The following is a 27,993-nucleotide window of genomic DNA, read 5'->3' as shown; positions in this document are numbered from 1 at the left end:
ACCGCAGCGCCGCCGTGCTGTAAATGAACTGTAAAACACAAACAGGCTGCTGCGTTAGCTTCACTGTCATGACGTTAGCCTCTGGGATGTTTTTCTCGGCCGATAAGGAGTTTGAGTCCCGCGGACCGACATCCGTGGCCCTCCCCGGTGTCTGAAGCGCATCCGCCGTGTCCTCCGCGGGCTTTGCATTCCTGAAGGTGTGTGCTTAATTTGACAGCTAGGAGCCTTTTAACGGGAGACGCTGCGTAGCGACGAGCCGTGCCATTAGCCCGTTAGCGTTAGCATGCGAGGCTACTTAAACGGCAGCTCGCACCGGAGTAGCGTCAGTGTTTTCAGTTGGAGACCGGGACCCGGAGCGGCGGTAAGAGACGGGGGCGGGGGATGGGAGCGGGGGAGCGACTCGACGTGAGGCTGCTTGGAAGTGGCTTTTGGTTGAAGGCTGGTTTTAAATGAGAGGAACAGACTTAGCTCGTTAGCATGTTGTCAAGCTAAGGTCAAGAAGCTGGCCGGTGTGACAGCTAACGTTAACTAACGTGGTCCCCGGTCCCCGGGACTCCAGCCTGGGTGGGAGGCAGCGAACCGGGCTGGCTGTCGGGATGATCGGGTGATCCCTGCAGCCCGGGTTGGTGTCGGTGGCTCCGTGAAAGTTTCATGAGCCTGCATGAGTTTCCTGGTTCGGGTAAGCTGTGTGATGTGTTGAGCGGTGTGTGTCCGGACCGGGCTCAGGATGGTTCATTTTCAGGATGTTTCCCTCTGCTGGTCCACGTTTAGGATGCTTCCCTCAGCTGATGTGTTTGTGATGATGGCCATGCTGCCTGCTGCTGCTGCTGCTGTGTGTGTTTGTTATCGTACTCTTGATCCAGGGCTGCTTATCAGACTGCTGCACAGCAGCCACAGAGGAAGTCAACAGACCCCACACAGCATCTCCTCTAGTACTCCCTTTACATAATGTAACGCTAGTTTCTGATGCATTTCAGATGGGCCGCAGTGTAGTCTTCGTATTTACCCTCCATCTCGTTAGTAGCTCTCATGACCCCCCCCCCCCCCCCCCCCCCCCCCCCCCCCACACACACACACACACACACACACACACACACACACACACACACACACTCTCTCTCTCTCTCAGCAACTTGCAGGAATTGATGTTGATGTACTGCTGCCATTGGAAGCAGAAGCTGCTCCTGCTACCTTCTGGCTTCATTCAGCAGCCGCAGCAGATAACCATGAATCCCTGTCCTCTCTGGTCGGTGTAAAGTCATCGCTGCAGAGGCAGATCTACCTGCAAATGCTTAACAGCTCTGCATTAGTGTAACTTACTGAATTATTTAAAGACGGGTCTTAAAATCACTTCCATCATGGAATCATAAGACACAGAACACAGAAACATTTCACCTATGTTTAATCCATGGAACATTTCCGCCTTCTTGGTCCACTTTATTACACTATAGTCTGAATCTGCAGTTTATAGTGGATTTAAACCATCTGGATGACATTGCATTGAAACATATTCCTGATACGTTGCCTTTCATTTACATAGAAAATGGATTTTCAGGAACTGTAATACTAAGATGTATACACAGTAACCTGCAGTGAATGGTGTTACAGTAGATGTCCATGTTTGCTTTTCTGTTCATCACCATCCAGTTCACTTTATTTATTGTCCTGACTGATTTGACACCACCAGCACACATTTCGCTGCACACCACATGACACCATGCCACAGAACGGCACAGAATACCACGCCATGCCTTTGATACACCATGTCATGTAGTGCCACGCAACGCCATCCAAAACCCAGCCATGTAATGCAATGCCACGCCGTGGCCATATAATGGCATGCTACATCATGTACCTCCATGACAGGCTACATCATATCATTCCATGCTGTGTAACGCCACACCACATAGCACCGCACCATGTAATACCATGTCCTGCCACACACTAGATAACACCACACCAGGTAGTGACATATAATGCCAGTCCAACCCATGTAACACCTCGTCACCTGTTACAGTGTAACACCATGTAATGTCACACCATGCCACATAATGCCATTCCACCCTAACGCCTCGCCGCGTAATGCCACAATACACCACAAAACACCATCTTATGTAAAGCTGCATAATGTCACAAAGTACAATGTAATGAAAAGCTACGTCATGTCATGCTACCCCACATAACACCACGTCACACCACGTAGTGCCACGTAACACCATGTAACGCCACGTAACATAATGCCACGAAGCATCATGACGTGATGCAGCGGTTTCCTTCCCACACTCTGCACCTGCTGCACATCAGCTGTGAATCACTCCATGAATCCAACTTGTGTTTACACCTAAATTACTCAGTCAGATTTAGACACAAGAAATCCACAGACGTGATAGACTTCTATTGTTTACACAAGTTCTTTATTTGAACCATAACGTCCAGTTTGCAGGTCTGTAATTCAGGAGCTTAGATCAGGAAAGGGCTTGTATTGGGAAACAGTACTTAAAAACGTGATCAGGGCCGAAAAGTCTGACCGAGACGTCATGAGAGGTAATTATTATTGTGTAGTTATTGTTTAGCTCATGCATTGATCATTTCTTGGAAGGCCTTTTGTACTTTTGTGACATATTGATGTTTTTTTGCATCTGCTCATTTTTTGTCCTCTTTCAGGACCTTTTATTTTTTTTTTTTGTTTTTGTTTTTTTTCTTTTTGGTCTATTTACATCTTAGCGCTGTTCCTTGGGGTCTCCGTCTGGTCGCTTTTCCTCTTCATTGTTTTTCATATCTTGTCATGTTTTGATCTCCTTTTTGTGGTAATTTCGCTTGTTCTTTCAGTAGCTGTGTGTCCTGGCTTTCTCGTTTTGGTCTTCTTCATGATTGTTTTGTGACTTATTTCTTGAATCATTTTTCGTTGTCTTTTCAAATCATAACTTGAAAATTTAAACACATTTTCCACGTTTGTTGTCATTTTGTTTTTTTGTTTTTTTCCACGTTGTTGAAATCAGACAGTAAATCTTTACATTGGGACATGTCAGACCGCCCGGTTGAAAGCATGTTGTCTGCCATTTGCGACTCTCGTGGCTTTAATCCAGTAAACGTAGAATTGCAGGAGAAATCTCCACTGAAACCATGTCAAACCTGGAGCCCATTATCGGGCGTCAACCATCATGCTTGTGTGTGAGAACGTGACGGGTGTGTACATGAAGGCGTGGGCGGGGCTTATTCTTTACCTGAAGTTGAAATGTCTCTTTTTGAGCAGATAAGTTCCGTATTTGGCTAAAGCCTACACGGCAACATTCGAGTAAAAACATATTGTTTTGCACTTTCGTTTGAGAAAGGTTTTACTTTTGCATGGCAGCATTTTGAAAGTGGTGTCTGTTTACAGAGACAGCACAAACTTTTTATCTTCTTCTTTTTTTTTCTTTGAAAAGGAAAAGTTGTGCAGCGTAAATAAAGAAACCCTCCCCGCTTTGTTGCTCTGATAGAATGCAATTAAAGCTCAGCCGGACGTCTGAGGGGAATTCAGAGAGTCCTGTCACCAAACTATATATATAGCATGACCTGTGACTGAAGTTATGTCGGCTCAGTCCAGTATAATCAGCCCTCAGTCTATAATTTGCTCATTTGGCTTTTTCCAGTCTGACAGGGAGAACCTGTGGAAAGTTCCTGTGTCTTTTTGGTAAGAGAATCCATGTAGATGATTTCACAGGGAGCTCAGAGGTCAAGTGGATGACTTTGGGCTTAATATTATTTAGAACAGGTACAGTCAATCCCTCAGGGTGTCAACACTGGACTTGCATACTAAAAGGTCAGAGCCACTGCTGCATACCTGGACACAGATGGGTAGAGCATGCTTACACTGGCTAACCTTTGATTTAGACACATGGAATGTTTTTACTGATTTATTTATGTTTATACACGACAGTTGATGAGCCTAGAGCATGATCAGTAATGTAAGGTGCTTTGTCTTCAACTGAATCCATGTTCCAAACATGAATTTGCAGATTTATCATGCAGAAAATATCAAGAAGCCGCAGTCACAAGCAACAGGAAACAGAAATTTAACAGATTTAGATCAGTCTGATGACTGATTCACACGCGAAGTCCGGCTGAAGATACTTCAGGAAGGAGGACGATGCTGTGTAATTTGGGTTTTTGTGAAGAAACATTCTTTTGAAGGGTTAGGGTTATATCTGGGGTTTATCTATTTTATCCTCTCGTAGGTTATCTTAGCTGTTTGAGTTTATCTCGGCTTGTTCAGCTTCTCACATTTTATCTTTTCAAAGTGTATCTCTGCTTCTATCTCAGTTTATCAATTTCCCCTTAATAACAAAGAGAAAACTTTTTTTTGAGGTGAAAAAATAGATTTGCATCTTCAAACCTAACGGAATATATATTTCCTTTTTAAGAGAACACTTGAGTACAATGAGGCGTGACAGGCGCTCAGCTGATTGACATGTTGGGAGTTTTGGTTGTCGTGGCAACGTCAGAGTCTGAGGTTTGTGGTGAGGATGGAGCCCAGATGGGTGTGTGCGTGTGTGTGTGTGTGTGTGTGTGCGCGTGTGCGTGTGTGTGTGTGGTCTGTGGTTGTTTTGAACTGATGTGGAGCTTATTGTTGATGGGACAAATTGTACTTGTGTGTCTCAGCAGCTGTTGGCTTGTGTGTCTGGGGACCTGCGCGGCAGCTGTGCGTGCGCGCGTGTGTTTTATGATTTTTGAGGCTGACTCACGTGTTTCTGGAGGTTTTCTGCCACAGGACAGCATGATACTGTGAAGCAGCTGCAGCTCTGTTCCCCAAACAAACGCTCCGTCCAAACCAGCTCATGTCTTCTCTCTTCAATTACTTTCTTTGTCTCTTCTATTTTCATTCCTTCTCCTCCAAACTTAGTTATTTTCACTTTTCTCGTCTCTTTTGAGACATTACATTGCATCGTACAACCTTGTTATGAAATTACAGTTGAGTATAATGCAGATGGTGTGTAGCGTGTTGCATTGCTGGTGTGTGTGTGAGTGGTATTGTAATGGCGGGAAACTCCGCTCTCTCATGCCATCATGGTGTTGTCTGCTCGGTGTTTCTTCCACTTGAACCCGGGTCCATGCTCCAGCCAGGTGGAGTCTGCTGGAAACTTTTCCTTGTTGATTTGCGTGGTTCCCAGGGCGGTGGTGTGTGTGTGTCAGCAGTATCAACATGCAGCCCTTATTTAGCATTGTCTGGCCTGGTTACGCCGCGCTGCAGGAATACCGCCACTCAGCAGGAAAACACGCTCGCAAGCTGCTGAGGTAAAGACCTCAGCAGCTTGTGAGCGTGACGTCTCCTCTGCGCCTTGTATTTTAGGATTCATCCACAACACCAAATGAAGCTGCTGTAGGCAGAAAACCCGGCTGGGAACAGGACGACAAGCGGGAAGAGGCTGCAGATGAAGGTATTAATCAGCCGTGCACGCCATTAGATTCCCATTTCCCAACACCATGATCATGTTCTGGCCTTCAGGCCTCTGTTGCGCAATCTTATTTTCAGGCCTTTTAATTATTAAATCGTTAAACATTTTTATTCAGTTTTTGACATTGTTCCTCTCAAAAACAGATTCAAATCTCTGGAAATGCAGCAACAAATGATTAGGTGTGATTACCATATTTTCTGGACTATGGTTTGCCCCGGAGTATAAGACACATTTATTGAGTAGTAATGAAGTTCCATTTTGGTACTGCAGAAGCTTTCTATTGTGATGTGCCAGTCAGACAATCAAGAAAAAGTTGACTCAGATTTATTTTCGTTAGTCCTTTTAATGTTTCGATTGCGTGGCAGTTGATTCTGTTGATTGGATCCAAACAGCTGTTGATTTGTGCTGAAGTGAAAACTCCTCCTCCTGAAGAGGTTCCAGTCGCGGTTGCAGCAGGAAGAGCATCTTGTGTAGAAACTCGCAAGAGAGACAATAGTGCCAGTGACAACGTCAAGCCGTTGTATTTTAGCTGTTCGTTGAGATGAAAGTGTTGTGCGTGACTGAATTTTTACAGCGTGCAGCGATTTTTGCAGCAGGCCACTCGCCATCTCTTGTCCCGTTTCTGAAACGTTCAAATCATCGCTGTCTGGACAGAAGGTCAGAAGGTCACCAGTTGTTGGGGCGTGGTGTGGCGTGTGCTATCTCAGGGCCCGTTTCCATGACAACGGTGGTCAAGGCAGGGAAGATGCAGCTTTTTTAGAAGAACTCTCAGTGATTAACTATTTGAAAATGCACGACTCTGCTGTCATGTAAATCGGGTAAAATGCAGCAATTTAAAACATTTGGAGTCCTTTTCGATGGCGGAAAACTATGCAAGTGCACCATGTCCTTAATAATTATTCTGCTTGTGTGTGAGTAGATGGACAATAGAAACAATCGTATCACGTGCAATGTCTCTTAGAATGTGATAAAAAAATATATATAAAGAAATAGAAGGTTGAGGTTTTTTTTATTTTGTTTTTTTTAATGAATACTTAGTTTTGAACTTGTGATCACTGACTTTAACGGCACACACACACACACACAACCTGTCCACCAACCCCTCCACGCTGACTGTAACAGTGTGATCACCTGATTAGCAAATCATGACGTCTCTCATCACAGTTTGTCATTCACATGTGGAAATGTTGTAAATAAAGGTCTACATTAGTGGTTCCAAACCAGGGATCCTGCTTTCCTGAGTGTGTGTGTCCATATTGATTTGGTGAAGGCCTATTAAACCTCGGTCACTGGAGCTGTTTGTCTCAAAGACGTCCTCCGGTCAGATCAAATGATAAACAAGCTGCAAATCCTCAGTCACCCTCAAAATTCAACAACATGCAGCCGAATTTACACTCCCGATATTCCTGGAAGTCTTTAATTGGCTCTCAGATCTGTGACTTACTGAAGGGCAGACACACACACACACACACACACACACACACACACACACACACGCGGTCAGTCAGTCAGAAATAGCAGCCTAATCGGCGTGTGGACGCGACCCAGCCGTAGTGAGACGTCACTCCTGCAGATGATGTAAGAAATGCTCGCTCAGACCCTCTAAGCTGATTGGCTGGCTGCTCAGCTCATTCACCACACCTGGCAGGACACAGAGATTACTGACCAGCGTGTTTGTTGCTTGTTTGTTTGTTTGTTCGTTCGTTAGCTCAATGTGAGGACCTCAGAGATGTCTCCTGGCTATCTGAAGGCTGAAATGTTCCCGAGCACGGGGTGTTTGGAGAGACTGTCTTCAGACATTTATTTGTCAACCTAACAAACACTTGATTTATGGATAAACTTAAAATAAACATTTTACATAAAGTGCACAACTCCCCTGGTTCACCTTTTTCAGTGAATTTGCATATATTTCAGATTTATAAATATATGCTTATTATTTCAATTATGTAGATCATATGCTGTCAGAATGCAAAAAAAACGAAACACCGAAGTTTTCAGTGATTTCTACCTTGTGGTCAGACGAATAGGCAGACAGCCCCGTTCTGTTGGCTGTAATCAGGGTGGATCCTGCAGGAGATCCAGTGTCGGATAAGATCAGTTCTCCCTCACTGATTTGCCTGATCTCAGATTCATGCACAGTAATTACACAGAGCTGCACAAAACAATACGAAAACAGCCAGCAGCTAAAAAAAAGGAGCATCCTGCATGTTTAATGCACGTGATTCAAGCTAAAACCAGCAGTATGACCGCGGCAGCCACAAATTTAAAACCACAAACAATGGATTCCACTGAGTGTGTTTCTTACGTAATGCACGACAGCATTAGTGATGCCCACCACACAATGTCATTCTAATTATATAAGCACCCAATCACATTTATTGGTGACACAAACATTCAGCGTCAGTCATCTGAATAAGATCCGATGGGTAAAATTCACATTAATGAGATAAATATAACCAAGATGTTATGGACGGTCAATATAAAACACAAAGAATAGGTTATACAACTCTGGATAGTTGATTATTTTAAATAACAGCGCTACATAAGCTCTATTTTTTACTTGTATGCAGTTGTCCACATTAGAAGATTGTGTGATCAAATGTAACTTTATTTATTCACCAAAATCCGTTTAAATGTGAAATTGTTGCTTTTTGCCTCAAAAAGTGAAGTAAGAATAACTGTAATTAACAATTAATGACAGATTTTTTTCCAAATGATTTGTTGGAGCCGATTAAATTGCAGGTTTTGTACAGCAGTGCTGGAGTTGGCTTCACTTCAAGAACTTTTGAAAAGTTTTAATTTTGTAACGGTAAATTAAATCAGTTTGTGTAAAACCCAGAGAAATCATCATTTCAACGAGTATTCAGTTGGATTGGAACAATACACCCTTTTTCAAGGTGCTCCCACACACAATGTCAAGGCACACGCGCGCACACACACACACACACACACACACACACACACACACACACTAAAGAACATCAGTACAAAGAAGCAGCGTCTTGCTTCACATCTCCCTCACATTATCCTGAATCACATAAAGACCCCGAGAGAACAACCTGAACTGTCAAACAGCATCCAGAGCAGAAATGAAAACCACGAAAGACGGAAAGTTTTAAGGTGAAGATACAGACCCTGATGTATTGGGGGGGACATTATTCCAGTCAAACTTTTTTTTTCTTTTTAATCTGAAAGCTTGGGAGAGTGTGTTTTTTGGCGGAGAGGAGGGGCGGTGAGTCGTCCTTGACTTTGCCCTCCAGCCCCCCCTCCCCCCCGCATCATGCTGCTGCTGCTGGACACACACCTGTTGTCGTTGTGCCAGAAATTCACTGCTGGAGACACATTTAGATCAGCGAGCAGACAGAGATTACGTGCCTCGTCCAGGATGCAGATGCTGCGTTTTCTTTCTAAGGATGTTGATCATTGTAGCTCACTGTTTGTTCTGTGGTGTTTCTCCGCCGTCAGGCTGTTTGGCTGATTCCCCGTTTACAGCGGGTTTCAAGTAAAATACGTTGTTTCATTATTGCATTTTCATTTCAGGAAATGTTCTCGTTTGAAAGCGTTTTGACACAGACTTCGTCATGGCCAGACGACCGAGGTGATTGTTCTTGAGCGACATGAGCAAGAAGGACAGAACAAGCTGCTCTGCAGGTTGGAAAAGTATTCCAGTAATTGAAGCTCGATGACGCGAAGGTCATCAAGGCACAGTTTTGATGTGAGCCTGAGCTTCTGCCGATATGTTTGAGTGTGTGTGTGTGTGTGTGTGTGTGTGTGTTTAGCCGGTTCTCGGTGGGCTCGTCTCAATCCCATCAGAGAACAGATGTGTCCTGATGTTTACTGTGTGCTTCTAACTTTAGATCTCGTCTCTCCTGGGAAGAAGCACTGCTTACTGTGTGAGCTGAATGTTTGACCCTGAATCTCAGACCCGTTTCCTGGGGAATAGGACCCAAATACCAAAGTTTTGCCTTTTCATCTGAAAAGGCTGTCATGTAAACGGAAGCCCAGCAGCACCAACAGGTGCTCCAGCACTCAGCAGGTGTCTTTAATCTGAGAGTGACAGTTTGAACATCATCCAGCGGTAGAGCATTTCAGACGGACCCTCCAGGCCCCGCTCCAGTGAAACCAGCCTGCTGTTCCCACCTGGGAGCTCTCAGGCATGAATCTGTGTTTCTCTGCTGATGAGGATCCAGGATCAGGACGCGTGTGCATCGTGAGGAGAGGCCCGGGCTGGATGTGTTTGGTTTCGGCATCTCACTCGGAGCGGACTTTGCGTCGTTAGGAGCGAGCGTCGTGCTTCATTACAGCCGTGACATTGACCAGATGATGCCTTTCTGGAAGCAGGCAGTGGCGTCAGCGGCGCCGGGTGTGTTTCGGTCTTCGATTTCCTCTTTGCTCGCTCATTACTTCCAGCCTGCTGCTCTTATCTCCAGGCGGGCGTTGAGTCACTGGAGGGCAGCTCTGAGGTGCACGGCTGAGAGGAGATGAAGGGAAGTTTGTGGACGGTTGTGTGTGAAGAGTGGAGGTTTTATTCCGGAGCAGCAGGTGTTCTGTCAGAATCTGGAGTCAAGCCGCTCAGATTGTCAGGATTAATGTTGAAACTGGAAGCGTTACCTAAAGACTATTCAACAAATGGTTTTGTAAGAAGCAGATCTTGTGGGACGGTTGTCTGCTGCGTGTCAAGCTGGCGCCGCTAACAGCAGCCGTGGTTTTATAATTGTGTTGAAAAGTTTTATAAAAATGTGTGTCGAAGCTGAAGACGATGATTTTCCTGCAGCCTTCGTCTCGGCGGAGTCTTGCTGAAGAACTGTCCCGTTTCCTCGCAGGACGTGGTGAACCTGCCTAGCGGACACGCTGCTTCTCCTGCCGGCCCCCGCCCTCTGCCGCCCCGCCCCCGGTCCCGACTGGGCCTCTGTCCCGCCGGCGGTGGATTGGAGCGCTCTGATTGGCGGCTTTGCGAGGTGGTTGTTCGGTCTGGCGCCGCCTCCCCCCGGGGCCGGTGTGCGCTCCCAGCAGCCCGTGGTGCCCTGCGCCCCCACCTCCCCGTCACTGCACACCCGAGCCCATGACCAGGGTAAGACGCCGCCTGTACAGCCTGGGGAGGGCTGGACGGGGACTTTGCATGTTCTCTGTGTGTGTGTGTGTGTGTGTGTGTGTGTATGTGTGTGTGTGGCCTATAATTCTTGAGTCATAAATGTCCTGAAGGTGTGAATGTGAGTGTTTGCCTCTCTGTTTGTCCTGTGGCGGACTCGGCTCAGCTTCGTTTGCGCAGCGTGAAATCAACCTGAATGCGGAGGGCACCTGTCCCAGTGTTTGACATGTCTGTGAGTGAGACGCTGTGACCGCGGCCGCTTTCAGCTGCCGTCTCACTTAACGAAGGCTGATTGAACATTTTCTGAATTGCTCCTGTCACTGGCTGCGTCGCCACGGCAACCACTGCAACCACACCAGCATCAACAATGCAGGACGCTCGGAAATGAATCGCGAGCGCCTCGCCATCTGGTCCAAAGAAGCCCAAGAACCCACAGCTGCTGCAGGCGGCGTGTTTCAGACATGGGCGAGCCACTTCGACGTATTCATGTCTGCTATTCTGTCCTCCACCTTGAAATGTTTGATTGAGGTCATTGATGCTCTGTAATCCGGATGTTAGCTGAAGTGAGTAGGAGGAAGATGCTCTGTGGTCTGGATGTTGGCTCTTCTTAAATAAATTTGCAACTAATGGCAACAAAAAGAATCAGAAACAGAACAGATGAGCTGAACTACCACCATGCAGACAGACGCAGACATTTCTTTGAAAGGGACCGAGCTCTGACGCGTCAGCAGAGCTGTTTCAGAGTCCATGAGTCTAGTTTCCGTTTTGACGGCACGTGAGCGAGAGATGCTTTCTCTCCTGAACCAGCAGCTAGCGTAATTAGTTTAAGAAACTATTTCATGAAGAAAGACTGTTTTGCAGAATGGATTTTCAGATCCTTTCTGCAGTTTTTTGAAAGAAAGGAAGTTAGTTTGTTACAAGAACGCAACAAAAATCAGAAGAAATATAAGCTGCAAGTGAAGCACAGGTTTTTGAAACACTGCTCATAGATGCATAATTAAATGTAGACTTTCATGCACTACAGGAAACTTTTGCAGTCATTATTTAGGCCCTGTTTGCCTGAAGTCTTGGTGTCGGTTTCTCCTAGACTGTCTCCATAAACACAATCCAACTCGGTGTTCTGTCCATTTGTTGACCTCCTGCAGGAGGAGGCGCGGTGCGTCCGCCAGGAGCCATGTGCCTCCCTCACACCAACAACATGGACAGCAAGCTACAGGGGGCGGGGCCAGGGGGAGGGGCTTCACTTCGACCACGAGCAGGAGGCGTTCCACTGGAGCCCTTTATACACCAGGTGAGCCAAATGGACTCTTCTCCGTTTCAGTGCGAAGCCAGCACAGTCAGGGTTCAAGGAAAAACAGTCAGAGACAAAATGGTCTTCTGGTGAATAAATGTGGCATCAAGGAAAAAATAAATGATTATGAAACCATTTGGTTTTACTTTGTAACTGTAGAAGGTTTAGAACTGAATAGACAAGAATATACGTATAAAGAATAGGACTACATTTTCTAGAATGATGTAAAAATGATAAAAGAGCCTAAACCTCCCGACAGTGTAACATATAGTGTTTGGAACCAAGTCCGTCATGTTATGAAGGAAATAAGTTTCTAAGGCAACCGAGGGATGGATGTTATGTATGTTTTTTTTTTTCAATTTCTCTCACCTTGAAAAACAAATGTTCTCAACACGTGATAAGAATAGATTCTTCAGTTAAAGCCAAGTTAAGCCGAATAAAGTGAATTATGGTGAAATATCAAACTTCATTTAAATTTTTTTTAACTTTTTTTTTATATAAGGATGTAGTGATGCCACTTTTTTAAAGTATGAGTACTAACCATTAACCGAGAGCAGATATCAATGTGAAATGCTATAATTCCTCAGAATAAAAGTTTTTTCTGTGTGTGTGTACAGGTGGGCGGTCACACCAGTATGATGCGTTACGACGACCACACGGTGTGTAAACCCCTCATCAGCCGAGAGCAGCGCTTCTACGAGTCTCTGCCTCCAGAGATGAAGGAGTTCACTCCAGAGTATAAAGGTCAGCCTCCTCTCTCGTCCCCGTCCCCGTCCCCGTCCCCGTCCTGCCCTGCAGAGCTCCGCCGTCTGACACCGTCCCCTGAATGTAAATGAGGTCCGGTCCCGGAGGCGCGCCGCCTCGGCCGGATCTGACCTGAGAATAATTAGACAAAAACATGCAGTGGACCCAAAGCGCTGTTTGAGTGTGATGCTATCAGTTAATGAAATCACTGTGAGGACCGGCAGCAGGAATAATTAGAAACTGAGCCTTTGAAATGACTCCTTTGTATGCTTCAAATCTTAAATTTTTCTTTAAAAAAAGAAGCTGGTCTATTGTTTATCACATTACATTAATCATATATTTAGAGACAGCTTTGCTCTTCTATGTTCAGCGATTTACTTAATTTTAACAACAAATTCCAATAAACTGTAAATTTTTTTTTTTTTATCTTGTCAAACTTTCTCACGGGGTAGACACTCCGTCTTTATTTGAGTATTAAGCAGGAAACATTTGCTCTTGCCTTGTCGGTGTATTTAGATCTTGTGGTTTTTGTGAGACAGTCAGAGGTGAGGAGTCGGGGTTTCGGTGTTCACAGGAGGTTTATCAAGTTGACTGAGAAACGGGTTGGAGTTGTGTTGCGAGCGGCGGTCTGACTGCTGGCTCGGCGTGGTCACTACATCGTTTCCAGTGTTTTGGTATTTTCTGTAGAGATGGATTAGGGTCAGAGGAGAAACTTCTCTGAAACGAAAACGCCGATCGGCCCTTTTCCTCCTGCAGCGCCCCTTGAGAGCCGCTGATCTCTGGCTGCTCTCCACACGACCGTTCATCCCTCATTGATCATTTTCTTGTTAATTTCTTTACAAAATTTTTTCGAGGTATTTTAAGCGGACATATTTTTCATTGTTTTAGCAATAATTCCAGCCCGGCTGTAAATAGCTGTCTCTGTCGTCCCTCTCCTCTGGTGCACGGCGGCTCCGAGGAGAGGGAAGGAAGTACGGATGTTTAATGGAAGTGGAGTGGTTTCACTGCTCTGCTCTTCATCAGCGGACGCGTGCTCTAGCAGTTCCTACGGGGATGTGCTGTAGTTACAAACCCAAACAAAGGCTGACAGCCGATTGTTCCACTCGCCACACTTTTCCTCTCCACGTGTAAATAAAGAGTGGACGGAGCAGGTGTAATTCACGACTCCAGTGATGGCTCGGAGTCCTGACCGCCGTCCAGCACGTAAAAGCAGCGAGACGCTTCCTGAAGGAATGCAGCCGGCGGTTTGATTCGTGAGTTTCTCCTCGCTTTGACGTCCAAGTGTCTCCTGGAACGAAGGTCAGGCTGCCGAGAGTCGCGAGTGGGAGCGATCTGTCACTCTCAGCAGAAAGGCGAAGGTCCTCCGTCGTGTTTTGGGTTGTTTACCTGACGACAGTGATGGGATCCACTGAGAATGCAGCTTCTTGAGAACGGCTCCCGAAGTGTCACTTTCAGAAAGCACTCCGACTCGGCCTCCTGCTGCTGCGCGCGCGCTCCACGCCCGTCACCGTGACGACAGTCCGACTTCACATCGTCGTCCTGCTGTTAATGCTCATAGCATATTGTTCTGTGTGTGCATGTGTGTGAGGTTTCACTCCAAAAACAACCAACAGCACCCACTAGTGGCCCAACAAGAAACCTACATTGCTCTCAGAGTTTCTGCTGGATGACACACACACACACACACACACACACACGCACACGCACACGCACACGCACACGCACACGCACACGCACACACACACACGCCTCTTTTCCTATTGAAACATCACGTCAACAGAGCCAAGTGTCATGGTATTTAGTAAACAGCCTCCATCTGTCACTTTGAGCGATCGCTTCACTTCCAGGCCAGAGAGAGAGGAGAGAAGTTGGTTCTTCCCGTGGGAGTGTTGCTGTGCTCACTGGGTCTCTGGTTCACTGGGGCAGGTGTTTCATGGCCTCGGCGTGTGTGTTTGCCCCTCGGCCGCTCTGGCTGGCTCTGGGTCCCAGTGCCATGACGACAGTGATCCACAAGGAGTCTAAATTTAGCCCTGAATCTCTGCCATTGTCCTGCTGATTGAATAACAGCACAGGGAGACAGACGACTGCCCGGGGACGTCTGTCTGGCTGTGTCCACGTTGTCCCGTCCTATATGCTGTGTGACGTGATCACATTAATGACTCTGTGTGTTGAGGCTGTGCAGACGGGCCGGTTCGGCGTTGACTCAGTATTTGGCCCTGGCAGGACCGGGTCAGGTCCTCTGCTGTGTTTACAAAGCTGAAAGTGACAGCTTAATGTTGAAATACATCATTGCCGGGCATTTCTTAGCGCTGATTAAATTTCTAAGATGCCTCTTAATTGAATTGGAGCAGTACTGAGCACAGCGCGATACGCCGGCGTCTGATGGATGACAGGAAAGCGAACGGTAAACGGTGAGATGTCGGTTCAGGATGTTTCTCCGGAGCAGCTTTAATCTCTCCGAGTCCCTGAACTTACCACAAACACCAGCTCTTTACAGGCACTTTTTGTAAATCTCGGGTGAGTGCTCACTCAACTGTACTTCAGCACGGCGCGGAAGAGGCTTTTCCAAATGTCCGCTTTCTTAAATCACCGCCGTTTCGCCCTTAATCTCAGCAGAACGGCACAAACCCTGTTCATGCTGATAAAACAGTCAAGCGCTCTGTCCCCTCTCGCTGAGATCACAGCTTGGCAGAGGGAAACTTCCAAACTGAATCCAACAAAAGCTCAAAACCTCAGACTCTGATCTCATTTCTGATACACGAGGTCAGCAGTCCGTCTGTTTCCATTTAAGGTTCTGTCAAACTCTGTGCAGGTAAATACTGGTGGAGAATCGCCTGTAGCAATAATGACTGGACCTTCTGGTGAAAACGGCGTCTTGTGTTCAGGTCACTTCCTCACGCCCCGTCTGTCCGTGTGCTCCGCCCCCGTCAGGTGTGGTGCTGGTGTGTTTCGAGGGCGACTCCGACGGCTACATCAACCTGGTGGCGTACCCGTACGTGGAGAGCCACATGGAGGGGGGGCCCGGGGAGCACGAGGAGCGCGACCCGCCCGAGAGGGAGCAGCCCCGGAGGAAGCACTCCCGCCGCAGCCTCCACCGCTCTTCCTCCTCCTCCGAGCACAAGGAGGACAGGCCGGAGAGGAGGGAGGCGCACGACGCCGACGCCCCCGAGAAGTAAGACCAGCAGGGAGACCGACGGCGGCGTTCAGCACGTTCAGAAACAGCACAGCGGCAGACAGTTTAGAATTTAGTACACTCACTTTTATTTTTAATTTTTAGCCTCTAAGTCATGAAAAAAGCAAATAATTTTAGTATATCAGAGTTAGGAGGTCTGATGTTTTCCCTGTTAATTATTTTCCAACAAATTTTCACGAAGCTTCAAACTTCAGAGCGGCTCCTGAGGTGTAACTTTTTAAAAAAAGCTTGGGCTCTGTCTCTGTGTACACACCACGGTCGCAGTAAATATCAGACGTTTTTCAGAAAGTTACCATGTTAAACCAAAATGTTTGTGAAACGAAAATGAAGAATTTTCACTTGAATCATCGTCGTGTAAACGGGACCCGAGTCGTATGACGGAAGCTAAAATGCTGCGAAGATAAAGAAAACCTGACATGCTGAGACGTCACACTTTGCTGCTGCTATAGAATTGATAACATCATCCAGACCACGCTTCAGCCATCTGAGCAGCTTCTCCTCTTCTCTCATGCAGGAAATGATCAGAGGTTTAGATCTTTCGATTCTTGATCAGGTCGACAGTGTATCTTAGGTGGAAACTCAACAATCTGAATGTTCTGTGTTCACTCATGAGGTGGATTAATACTTGAGTTGTCGTCGCTCTCGTTGCACACGGCTCTTTAAATCTCCTCCTGACCTCCTCCACAGTCTGGGAGAGCTGAAGAGTCCGCGGCTGGATCCGAAGATCCACTCGGACGTTCCCTTCCAGATGCTGGACTGGAACAGCGGCCTGACGTCGGAGAAGATCAGCCACAACCCCTGGAGCCTGCGCTGCCACCGCCAGCAGCTCAGCCGCATGAGGTCCGAATCCAAGGACCGCAAGCTCTTCAGTATCCTTCCTGATGGTCCGAGGCCGAGCACAGCCGTTACCCAGCATGCACTCTGCCTGATATTTATCTTATCAAAGCATATTTTTAACATGCTGTGAAGCAAAATGCATGTGAAACTGACTAAATGTATTCTGATATTTGGGGAAAATTATGCAATTTTAAATGATTTTTGTATTTTTTTTCCGATAACTGTATGACCCATGTGAAGAAAACTGATGATTATCAGTATTATTTATTGCATTCTTAAGAAATAGAATAAAATTATTAAATAGAATAACTTGCAATGAAAATTTAACCAAAGACGCTCATTTGAAAATATTTCTAATAGTTTTTATTTTAAAATTTACAGAAAGCGGAATGAATGTAAATGATTCTTGCTGCTATTTGTTTGTCTGGTGGCGTCAGAGAGAACACTGAGCTGACCATCAGCTCCGAGGCTGTGCAGGGGAGGATCGGCCGTGTCCGAGGTCTTCAGGTTAAAGGTCACGTTTTGATGTTTCAAACCGCATCAAAGAGAAGGAGAGAAAAGAGAGGAGGAGCTGCAGCTGCCTGGAAAACACAGCTGAGCAGAGAGAGAGAGAGAGAGAGAGAGCTTCAACACATTCAGCCCCTGCTGCTCAGGGCTCAGTGTTTCTTCTCCATCGGCACACAGAGCCGTCACAAACATAAAACTTCACTTAAACCAAATGTTTTCTCTTGAAACGTCATGTGATCAGAACAGAACAGGCTCACAGAGCCGCCCATCACTGAAACTAAGCCTCTTCCCTGCGCATGTGGGCGTGTCCGAGCTGCAGCTCGGGGTTGAATTTTAAACGCTGCTCTGCGTCCTGCGTGTTGAAGCCGCTGCTGTTTCGCCCCTTGACCGCGGCGCCTTACCCAGAATTCCTGTTGTTGGAGAACGTGGTCCACCACTTCTCGTACCCGTGCATCCTGGACCTGAAGATGGGCACCCGGCAGCACGGCGACGACGCCTCGGAGGAGAAGGCCGCCCGGCAGATGAAGAAATGCGAACAGAGCACTTCGGGCACGCTGGGAGTCCGGGTGTGCGGCATGCAGGTGGGAGGAGGCGTGGAACAGGCCGCGTGCTGCAGCTGTGATGGAGGAGCAGAGCCTCATCTGGTCCCCTGTCGTCCCCTGTCGTCGTCTCCCCCCCCCCCGCAGGTCTACCAGCTGGACACGGGTCACTACCTCTGCAGGAACAAGTACTACGGCCGCGGCCTGTCGATCGAAGGCTTCCGCGAGGCGCTCTACCAGTACCTGCACAACGGCCAGGGCCTGAGGCGGGACCTCTTCGAGCCGGTGCTCAACAAGCTGCGCAGCCTGAAGGCGGTGCTGGAGCGGCAGGCGTCGTACCGCTTCTACTCGTCCTCGCTGCTCATCATCTACGAGGGAAAGGTGTGTCCTCGCTGTCCTCCTCCTCCTGCGGGCCTGCAGTGGTCCACCAGAGGTTCACGTCTGCGTGTGCGTGTGTGTGTGGTTTCTCCAGGAACCTGATCCCCCCTCGGGCCTGGGGTCCTGGCAGCAGAAGACCCCCGGGGGCCCCGCGGAGCCCCCCCGCGCCCCGTCGCCCCCCGACGCCCTCTGTAAAACGGACACGAGCCACAGCCTGAGCCCGGGCTCTGTGATGGCTCCGCCCTCCCCCTCCCCCCGCCCCCCACCCACACAAGCCCCGCCCACAGCGTCAGACTGCCGCCCCCCCTCGCGTTCAGACTCCCCCTCCCCGGCTCCCAGTTTAGCGCCCGCCCCCCCTGCCGCCCCGCCCCAGCAGCCCCCCCTGGTGGACGTTCGTATGATCGACTTCGCCCACTCCACCTTCAAGGGTTTCCGTGGCGACACGGCGGTTCACGACGGGCCCGACCGGGGCTACGTCTTCGGACTGGAGAGCCTGGTCCAGATCCTGGAGAGCCTGCGGGACGACAACCTGCCATAGAGGCCGCACACACACACACACACACACACACACACACACACACACACACTCAGTTTGCACATCTGTCGCTGTGAGGACCTTCATTCAAATGAAAACATGAATCTCGCTTCAGTTTTGACAGCAGAACGAAGGATGAGAGCAAATCATACATTTAAACCAAAGCGTGAATCGTCTCCAGAAGTAGATTTAAACATTTTCCAGTCAGTCCTGACTCCAGGAAGAGTTCCTCTGTTCAGATCTGGTAGAAGAACGTCAGGATCCACAGACTCTGACAGATTATCACCGAAACACAAACAATAAAACACTGCAGCAGGTCAGCGCAGTGGGAAACTACAGCCTCTATTCCAGCTTTAAGTTTCACTGAAAGACTCGGCTCACATCGGTCCTCACACAGACAGAAACACACACTCTCTCACACACTCTCACACACACTCTCACTCACTCACACAGACACTTCCTGGGAACAGTTGTCCACGGAGCTGTGTGACCAATCAGCCGCCTCCCAGGGAACGCCCACTCTCACTTTGCTCCCTCCCCCCGATCACTCCTCACCCCTCCCTCCCCAGTCCTCAACCCCCCCCCCCCTTCTCTACAGAAACCAAACCTGTACAGGTGAACAGACTCGGCACACACACACACACACATGCACACACACCCCCATCGATCATCTGCTGAAGCAATAGTTGGCCACCAGACGAAGACGACGACGACTCGTTTTGTTTGTTTTTCGTTCCAGTTTTGTTTGGTTTCCCCTTCAGGGAGGGAGAGGAGGTGCAGCAGAAACGGTAGACGTAGGTTTCTTGGAGAGATTATCGATAAACTGTCCTGTCCATAAAAAAAAAAGGAGAACTTGTCAGTAGTGGGTGTCCTGTGAACTTATCGTGTAACATCGGAAGCATCAGTGTCCCAGATCTGCTGAGGAGACACTCAGATTTATACCATCGTCATCATCATTATTACTGTCGGCAAATCTCACAAAAGGACCACGCTTTGTGTGACACATCGGTGGTGTCCAATCTGAGGTCTGGAACCCCCTTTTAGGGACGCCGGAGACCAGAGGGTGGGCCGAGGCTTTTCCTGCTCTGAGAGAAGCAGAAGAATGACGGTTAGACCCGTTCAGCAGTGTTTCACAGATCGGAGGGTCTGCAGCGTCTCTCCAAGCGAATCTGTTCAATCCTATTTAAAAAAAACGCTGAAGTTTCACTTTCAGGACGACTGATCAGTGTGACATGTTAGCACGAACGCCGTTTTTACTCAAGTTACTCAAAACGCTCCAACACAGGAAAGAAGCTAAATACATGTGAGTTTTTCTCCTCTGTAAGAAAGTCGGATCTCATGTCTTCACACTTCGAAACCAGTCAGCAGTGTTTTTAAAGTTACTGAACATTAGTAACTGCTCAGAGTTGCTTCTTTAAGAAGCAGTCAGGTTATTTTTTACTAAGTATTAAAGACGGGAAGTAACTATTGCTTTACTTTTCATGTGCAGAGTTGGTCTGGAGTTGCATCACTCAGAGGGAGGAAGATGCTCTATAATCCCCATGTTATGAACAGGGGTTGAGTGAAATGGCAACAGCTGGATCAGAACAGAGAGACAGCGGCTCTACAACCAGGTTAACCTCAGTAACTGTGGCGTTGGTGTAGCTTCACTCAGTGTTACTCAGCGCAGCCGCCTTGGTTTGGCTTGTTTCAAAAATCAAAAGGTTCTTCATGAAAAGTCTCCAAAAAAAGCTCAAGCGCAGCGCCGTCCTTCTGTGGGATTGGTTGACATTTAGGAATATGTGATCGAGGCCTGGGTGATACAGCTAGAGGAAATTTAATGAGAGGACTATTTTTCTTATCTGTCAATATTATATGTATAAATGTGCAAAATCTCACCAAAACGTGACATTTATGTGCACTAAACTGCTATTTTTCCACACATTATTGTTTTTTTAAATGATATTTTATTGAAATGTAACAAAAAAAAGACGTTTAAATGTGGAGTTATCACCCAGTCCTGCCTGAAAAAGAGAAAGACTTTATAGATCTATGGAGATATTAGTGAATATAGATGTATTTATGTAGAAAAGGTCCTGTGACTGTCAGCAGAATTGGTCCCAACGTCTCCATTCGTGTCCTCTGATTGGCTCCAGCGCTGAGGGTGGCGACCAATCAGAACTCTCTATTTATGCTTCCTCCACCTGAGGCTGGCGGTGAGGCCGCGGCGCCCCCTGCAGGACAGCAGCAGGAACCGACCCCAAGCAGAGCAAATATGAATATTTTATTTTTTGGTTTATGGAGGTGATAATTTATTTTTTTATCGTACCTTTTGCCCGCAGCGTTGTGGGTGAATGTTTTTGTCTTTTACATGTGTCCCGCCCCCCTCTCAATGTACAAAATGTAAAGAACTGATCAGCGACGGGGCGTGCGACCCGTCGGGAGCAGAAGCAGTATTATTCTCTCTTTATTACCGTCACGTTGGTTTGAGTTGCCTCCAGTCGTAGCTGCTGTCCCACCGAGGCCTCCTTTAGTCCCGGGTTTGTTTTCACCTCACATTTAAAGCAGCCTGAAGAAGCGCATGCACGTGGACGTCCCTCCCGTCTCCGTCTGTCTGTCGTCTCCGAGCAGCCACGGTCCAGCGTGTCCTCCATCATGGATGTTTTAGCCTCAGTGATTGATCGGACTTATTTAGCAGCATTTTCTGCGTCTGGCATCATCCTGACTGTTTGTTAGAAAAAGTGAAAGTAAGTGAGATTAAATCTTTCCAGAAGCTTTTGGACTCGTCTTTTTTTTTTTATTGCTATTATTATTTTCATTCCTCACCTGGATGGAGACGTTCAGAGTGAAAACGTCCTCAAACTGTCTGCAACTTTGGTTTTGAAACAAAAATCACAGGTATCGTTCACACGACGACGTTTCAAATAAAATTGTGTCGTTTTTGCATTTATACAACGTTTAGAAAACGGTGTAGTTTTCACGTCGGGCCGCTAGTCGGTGCTGTTGTCTGTTTTTGTAATGAAACCACGTCCGTCCAGAGAACAATATGCATGAAACATGAACAGTGGGAGAACATGTGGACAGAATGGTTGCATTGTTGTTATGGTGACATTCAGCTCGAAAACTACCAGGACCAGGAGGGTCTGGACCAGGACCAGGATCAGGAGAACCTGGGCTGGGACCTGTGGACTTGCCCTGACCACCATTTTCATGTAAAACAAAATGAAAGGTTTGTGTATTTACTTGATAACGTCGGGTAAACGGGGCCTAAAGGTTAATTCTAACTTTCTGGCTCCACATCGGGCCTCAGGCATCGAAGCCTCTTGAAATTTTCTCTTTTAGGAAATGCAAAGTAAAGCTCCACAGTAAGGAGCTGGCTGGACTCTGAGCTGTAAATGTAAGACTTTTCCAAATTCTTCAGAATGATTTATGTCGAATGAGGCGTCTTCAGGAGTGAAAACTTTGTAAAACTAAACACTGAAACACTGCTGTAGTAAATCAGTGGTTTTAATTCAAAGTGCATCTGTATTGTAAAATGTACATGAATTTGGCTTTATACAGTGTGGCTGGAGGCCAGTGGGACCTGATCCAGGGTCAGGTCAGCAGGTCGTACTCCCGGTACCGCAGGAAGTCCTTCAGGCGCTCCGGCAGCGGCACGAAGCTCATGAAGACCGGCGAGCGGAGCCGCAGGCGGCCGAGGCAGCGGCGGATCCGCAGGCGGCACAGGTGCTGCAGGCGGCGCGGGTTCTCTGGACCGACCGGAGACACGGGGGTTAGGGGAGCGCCGGGGGGGCCGAGGGCCCCGGGAGGAGGAGGACTCACCCTGCAGGCTGCAGATCTCGGGCCACTGCTCCTGCTCCATCAGCACCGCCTTCAGCTTGGAGCACAGGCTCACGTGGTCCACGTAGTCCAGCAGGATCCGGACCAGGCGCCCCGACAGGTGCTTCAGCCACGAGACGGAGATCACCTCACAGAACTGCACTGGCAGACACAGCGGGGGGGCAGATGTCAGGGAGGGGGGCAGGTCTCAGATTCTAATATGAAAACTAGACTGTTTTCAGCATTTCTGCTGTTGTCATGTAAAGAAAACTCCTGGAACCAAAACAGAGTTTTCTACTTGAAATATTGTTGCATAAACGGGGCCTTATTTTGAAACGTTTAAATGACAATGAAAAGGATACATTAAAGGGAAATGGGATTTAATATATTTGAAATGTTTTTTGGACTATAAGCCAAAGTTTTTTTAAATGAAAAGAAAATTAATGGTAACACTTTACTTGAAGCACCTGGTATTTGATTGATTGATTGATTGATTGATTGATTGATTTTATTTGTTTCACTCTTTTTAAAAGACAGAAATGAAAAGGAACAGAAAGAAGTGAGACTTACAATGTCTGCCCCTATCAACATAAAATAAATGACAATTTGTCGAGATTTGTTAACATATCAAAAAAAAAATAATTACAAAATCAAATACAACCATTTCACTAAATCAGAATACAAAAAAACCCATCATGAAATATTTACAAAAAGAAACAATCGTTCTAATTTTGCCCATTCTTTAAAGCAGAGTCGTACCCTCCCAATAACTGTGCTTTTAAACATTTCTTGAAGCTGTAAATGGACTGAGACCTTTTAATTTCACTGTCAAGTTTATTCCATAAATTGATTCCTTTTGTTGTGATGCATCTTTCCTTCAATTTGGTTCTTGACTCCGGTAGTTTGAAAACTTCAGTTCCTCTTAATCTATATTGACTGTCTCGCTTTGCAAATCTATTCTGTAAATTAAGCCAGTATAACACATTATAAGTAGTTATAAACACTCATAAATGATCACAATGCTTTATAACCCACTATACAGCACTAAACAGCATAGGATTAGGGTTAGGGTTAGGGTTAGGTCCTGGCATTGTGATCATCTATGAATGTTTATAACTATAGCTACACGTGTTATATTGGCATTAAAATGCTTCATAAATGTACTTATAATGAGTTATACCGGGTGCTTCAAGTAAAGTGTTACTAAATGAATATGTCGGAGGTGTGTCTGTATGCTACAGTACCACAGGAAAACCTCAGTTGCTTCTGTATTTACAGAATTTAAAGTGGGGAAACAGAGTGTGTGAGAAACTTGTGTAGAGAAGCAGAGAAACCGTTACTGTGATGAAGAAATCAGAGCTGGCTCATCATGGAGGAAAAGCAAAATGAAAGAAGCGATTTATACTCGGGTGAAACATCTAGTCCAGAAAATACGGTAAAGTAAAATGTTACAGCGTCAGAGGAAACCTGGAGACAGAAAGCTGCTTCCTGGTTTGTTACCATGGTGTCCTTGATCACCGTGTTGCTCCATCCTTCGTAGTCTTCAGGAACGTGCGAGCTGTTGCCGTAGGGACAGTCGAAGCAGCGCTCCACGTCGTAACCATAGTTACACAGCATCCTGAGGACCACCTGGTGGAGACGGGGGGGGGGGGGTCAGACCGGAGCTGCTGCTGCTGGAGGCGGGGCGGCGGCCTCACCTCGTCTTTCAGCGCGTACTGCAGCGCCGACGGGAAGTGCGTGGTGTTGACCTTGCAGTAGTAGTTGACGTTTGCTCCGAAGCGCAGCAGCAGGTTGATCAACTCATAGTTTCCCAGCCGCAGCGCCACCTGGAGCGGAATCAGTCGGTTAGCAGCGTCGACGGGAATGACGGGGAACTTAGACACACACAAACACACACCCACCTGCAGACACTTGACCGGGTCCTGGTTGGCCATGGCGCCGGCCTCCAGCAGCAGCCTCGCCGACGGGACGTCGTTGTTGGTGACGGCGAAGAAGAGAGCCGACTTCCTCTCATCGTCGTAGCTACGGCGAACCCAGGGATGGAGCATGTAGTTCGGGTCATAGCCTGCATCCAGCAAGGCCTGATGGGAGTCCAGAGACAGAGTGTTTACTGGGAGTGTTTATCACCTCACACACACACACACACACATACAGACACCTTGATGCAGTGTGCATGTCCTCCTGCAGCCGCGGAGTGAAGAGGACTCATCCCGCTGTCGTTGACTTCCCCGATGGAGGTGACAGGAAGCAGCAGCTTCAGAGCTCTGGCACACAAACAGGGTCACAGGAAATAAACACACACACACACACACCCCGGATGGTGGCGGCAGACTCACTCCAGGTGTCCGCGGTGGGCCAGGCGGTGGATGGGCATGTGCCCGGTGTGTTTGGCCACGTTGGCGTCGGCGCCGTACTCCAGCAGCAGGCTGACGACGGCCGGGTCGCCGGAGGACGACGCCTCGTACAGGATGGAGGCTTCGTCCTGCGCCTGGGAGAGGACGTCGGCTCCTGCAGGGCGGACCGCACCGTGACCCTCCACCCCTGACCCCTGACCTCTGACCTCCGCGTCGGGCTCACCTCTCCTCAGCAGCAGCTCCACCACCTCCAGGTGTCCGCCCTGCGCGGCCAGGGCCAGCGGCGTGAGGCCGAAGTGGCTGCGGGGGTCGGGCCGCGCCCCCGCCTCCAGCAGCAGGCCCGCCAGCGCCGCCCTGCCCAGCCGGGACGCCTCGTGGAGCGGCCGGCGGCCGTGGCAGCCCTGCTGGTCCACCTGGGAGCCGCGCAGCAGCAGCAGCTTCACCAGGTCGCAGCGGTCAGAGCGAATCGCTGCAGAAACAAAAAAAAGAGACGCCAGAAAACACTGACTGAAATGTAGGAAATATCAACAAAACACAAATATTTAATGAAATATTCTTCACGGCAATAAATTACAGGAGATTATTATAAATCAAATACTGTGCTAAATCTATTTTTAACATCATGAATAAATTCAGAACATCAAGGACAAATGTATGTACCGGTAGTTTGGTCATTATTTTAGATCAATTCATCTTAATAAACAAATAGACTTGAAATATTAAGAAAAAATGTTTTGTTTATGTGAGAATGTGAGAAATAAATCATTGGAAAAAACATACAATTAACTGAAAAAAAAATAAATCTTTGAAAATTATTAGCAAATGTATAGAAGATGTAACTAACTAAAAAAATAAATGTAAATAAAATTAAAAATATGAAAAAAAAATAATTATAAGATTGTAGAATAAATCTAATCCATGCAGAAGGATTTCTGTGAGATGTTTGAGGAGCTGTTCAGATCATCCACTAAGTTCTGAAGTGGCGTCGTCTCTCTTCACAGAGTGGGAATATCCTAAAGTGGAGATTCATTCTAGGTTTTCTCAGGCAGAACTTCCTCCCTGCTTCCATTCCGTTCTGTCGTCTCACCCACAAACAGCGGCGAGTCCTCCTCCTGGTCCTGGCAGTCCGGCTTGGCTCCACGGTCCAGGAGGAAGGAGGCGTTTTCTATCAGGCCGCGTTCCACCGCCAGGAAGAGCGCCGTCTGGCCGCGGGGGGTCCGCCGCTCCAGCGAATCCGGGCCCGAGGCTGGAGGTCAGACACGGTGTGATGGGGTGGGGTCACAGGGTGGGGTCGTGAGGCGGGGTCACGGGGTGGGGTCACGGGGTGGGGTCACGAGGCGGGGTCACGGGGTGGGGTCACGGGGTGAGGTCACGAGGTGGGGTCACGGGGCTGAGGTCTCTGGAGGTGAGACTCACCGGAGAACGTGAGCTCCAGGACGCTCTGGTTCCTCTGAGCCGCCGCCTCGTGGAGCGGCGTCCAGCCTCTGCTGTCCGTCTGACTGAACTCCTCCTTCTGCCTGACGCTCAGACTCCTCAGCTGCTTCTCATCACCTGGGGGGTATGGACGGACGGACCACAGACTGGTTCAGGTTCTACTAGGGCTGCACTAAAACCACTTTTTAAAAACAAAAGTACAAACCCTGAGCCACTAACCGATACGGGTTCTTATTAAAGAAAACATCATTTATGCTCCATACATAAACGATGCAGGACAGAAAGGAGTTGAATCCGAGCTGAACCCGATGCCCCATGCCGTCCTCTGCATCGGTAAACGTCCAGTTTCTAGTAAACAACTGATTTTCTGCATCAGGTTCAGTTAAATGGCCATGAAACTTCACACATTCAGGGCCTCGAGCCTGGAACCAAACCCGTCCTAAATCCTTTTTTCCCTGATTTCATTAAATATTGTCACATTAAAGATGTTGTATTTATGAATTTTGAAAAAAAACCCATAATTAACAGAATTTCTAATGAATTCAAAATCCCGGATAAAGGGTTTAGGGTTAGGGTTTAGGGTTTAGGGTTTAGGGTTAGGGTCTCTTGTCCTGTGGTCTCACCTTGTCTTATAGCGGTGAAGATCAGGTCCAGAGCTGCAGGTTTCTGTCCAGAGCTGCTCACCAACACAAGACAGAAGAAAACTCTTTCAAAACTCAGCCGGAGACGGATTTGAACCGAGTGACGGAGCTTCATGCAGAGGGTGGAGCGGCGGCACCTCCTGCTGCCGGAGCCCCCCGGGCCTCTGGGTGTCTCTCTGGATTTGCTGCTCTCCAGCAGACTCTGTTCGATCAGGTACTGAATGGCTGCGTCTTCCTCATCCTCCTCATCCTCCCCCATCACAAACCCGTGGACGTCCATGGAGGCCTGCAGGGAGAGAGGGACGAGGGGTGTGTGTGTGTGTGTGTGTGTGTGTGTGTGTGTGTGTGTGTGTGTGTGTGTGTGTGTGGGGAGTGAAAACGCATGCAATCTCCACACATAAGACCCCACAAGCCTCAAACCAGGGGTTCTCTCACTGTGAGGAGACAGTGCCAACCACTACACAACAGCATTCAACCTGAAAAGCCTTAAAGACGTGAAGTCAGAAGAGACGTTGAGTCTGTTGAAGCAGCAGCAGTCATTTCTAAAGCACAGTAAAAATCATCCGTCTGGTTCAAACTTCCTGTCGGAGCTGTTTACCTGGAGGTGGTGTGCTGGTTTACTCGGCTGTGGAGTCTCTGCAGGCTGTTGTTCATGTGTTGCAGGAGGAGGAGGAGGAGGAGGAGTGAAACCAGAGCTTCGAACCCACGTGTTTCCACATCAAGCTTCCACGCTGTTTGGACCAAAAGGTTTGAATTCACCCTGCAGACGACCACTCTGTGTGCGTGTCTATGAGTGTGTGTGTGTGTGCATTTCTGAGTGTGTGATCATGCAGCAGGAACTCGGCGGAGGTTCTGCGGACCTCCGTGTTCCAGCCCTGTGTTTGGGCGGACTGGGATCCGACACCTGTTGCTATATTTACAGGCCCCAGTTATGTTGGAGCAGCGAGCCGGTCAGCTGACTCTCTGCAGGAAAACTGCAGCTGGATGAAGCCTCAGCTCGGCCTGCAGACCAGCCGCGCCACACTTTAGTTTAGTTTATTAAGATCCCCATTAGCCGCTGAAATCTCAGTAGCTATTCTTCCTGGGGCACTTTAACACCGTTATCAGTGACTTTGAGGGTTGAAGCTGAAGAGTCTACCACGCAGTGGAGCAGTTTCTCATCAGAAAACAGTAATGTGGGATTTGAACCATCCAACATTTTAAAGTTGAGATGCTCGA

General features: G+C 47.8%; 2 protein-coding genes across 7 annotated transcripts; one reads left to right on the top strand and one right to left on the bottom strand.

Moving 5' to 3' along the window:
- Positions 1–45: 45 nt before the first annotated feature.
- ip6k1 (inositol hexakisphosphate kinase 1) lies at positions 46–21,301 on the top strand. Of its 4 annotated transcripts, none has more exons than XM_030091031.1 (10): positions 46–197; positions 5,330–5,417; positions 10,259–10,506; positions 11,670–11,815; positions 12,433–12,559; positions 15,491–15,731; positions 16,440–16,621; positions 17,502–17,677; positions 17,783–18,016; positions 18,108–21,301. In XM_030091031.1, the coding sequence occupies exons 4-10, from the start codon at positions 11,699–11,701 to the stop codon at positions 18,549–18,551; spliced, it is 1,521 nt and encodes a 506-aa protein (XP_029946891.1). In that variant the 5' UTR covers positions 46–197; positions 5,330–5,417; positions 10,259–10,506; positions 11,670–11,698; the 3' UTR covers positions 18,552–21,301. The 4 variants fall into 4 exon arrangements, with proteins under 4 accessions (XP_029946891.1, XP_029946889.1, XP_029946890.1 ...); XM_030091032.1 differs by lacking the exon at positions 46–197 and adding an exon at positions 252–361; XM_030091029.1 differs by lacking the exon at positions 5,330–5,417.
- Positions 21,302–22,120: 819 nt separating this feature from the next.
- On the bottom strand, positions 22,121–27,544 carry asb14a (ankyrin repeat and SOCS box containing 14a). Of its 3 annotated transcripts, XM_030091026.1 has the most exons (13): positions 27,374–27,544; positions 26,913–27,061; positions 26,758–26,810; positions 26,117–26,251; positions 25,788–25,946; positions 24,924–25,169; positions 24,683–24,854; positions 24,505–24,610; positions 24,248–24,427; positions 24,044–24,172; positions 23,847–23,975; positions 22,350–22,503; positions 22,121–22,276 (listed from the first exon to the last, which is right to left on the bottom strand). In XM_030091026.1, exons 2-13 carry the CDS (start codon positions 27,053–27,055, stop codon positions 22,122–22,124), a joined length of 1,761 nt encoding a protein of 586 aa, XP_029946886.1. In that variant the 5' UTR covers positions 27,056–27,061; positions 27,374–27,544; the 3' UTR covers position 22,121. The 3 variants fall into 3 exon arrangements, with proteins under 3 accessions (XP_029946886.1, XP_029946887.1, XP_029946888.1); XM_030091027.1 differs by lacking the exon at positions 27,374–27,544 and having other exon boundaries at positions 26,913–27,135; XM_030091028.1 differs by lacking the exon at positions 22,121–22,276 and having other exon boundaries at positions 22,385–22,508.
- Between the last annotated feature and the right edge of the window lie 449 nt (positions 27,545–27,993).

The sequence above is a fragment of the Salarias fasciatus genome, chromosome 5, assembly GCF_902148845.1.
Source record: "Salarias fasciatus chromosome 5, fSalaFa1.1, whole genome shotgun sequence".
Lineage (NCBI taxonomy): Eukaryota > Metazoa > Chordata > Actinopteri > Blenniiformes > Blenniidae > Salarias > Salarias fasciatus.
Note: the sequence above shows the minus strand (reverse complement) of the source record. Positions and strands in the feature narration are given on the sequence as shown.

What these genes read in the sequence shown, in the direction of transcription:
- ip6k1 (XM_030091029.1), top strand. Translation starts at nt 11,699, where the DNA reads ATGTGCCTCCCTCACACCAACAACATGGACAGCAAGCTACAGGGGGCG. An exon ending in GTTCACTCCAGAGTATAAAG is followed by an intron (nt 12,560 to 15,490) that starts GTCAGCCTCCTC and finishes CGCCCCCGTCAG; the next exon opens with GTGTGGTGCTGGTGTGTTTC. An exon ending in TCATCATCTACGAGGGAAAG is followed by an intron (nt 18,017 to 18,107) that starts GTGTGTCCTCGC and finishes TGGTTTCTCCAG; the next exon opens with GAACCTGATCCCCCCTCGGG.
- asb14a (XM_030091026.1), bottom strand. Translation starts at nt 27,055, where the DNA reads ATGGACGTCCACGGGTTTGTGATGGGGGAGGATGAGGAGGATGAGGAA. An exon ending in CTTCACCGCTATAAGACAAG is followed by an intron (nt 26,252 to 26,757) that starts GTGAGACCACAG and finishes CATACCCCCCAG; the next exon opens with GTGATGAGAAGCAGCTGAGG. An exon ending in GCCCACCGCGGACACCTGGA is followed by an intron (nt 24,611 to 24,682) that starts GTGAGTCTGCCG and finishes TTTGTGTGCCAG; the next exon opens with AGCTCTGAAGCTGCTGCTTC.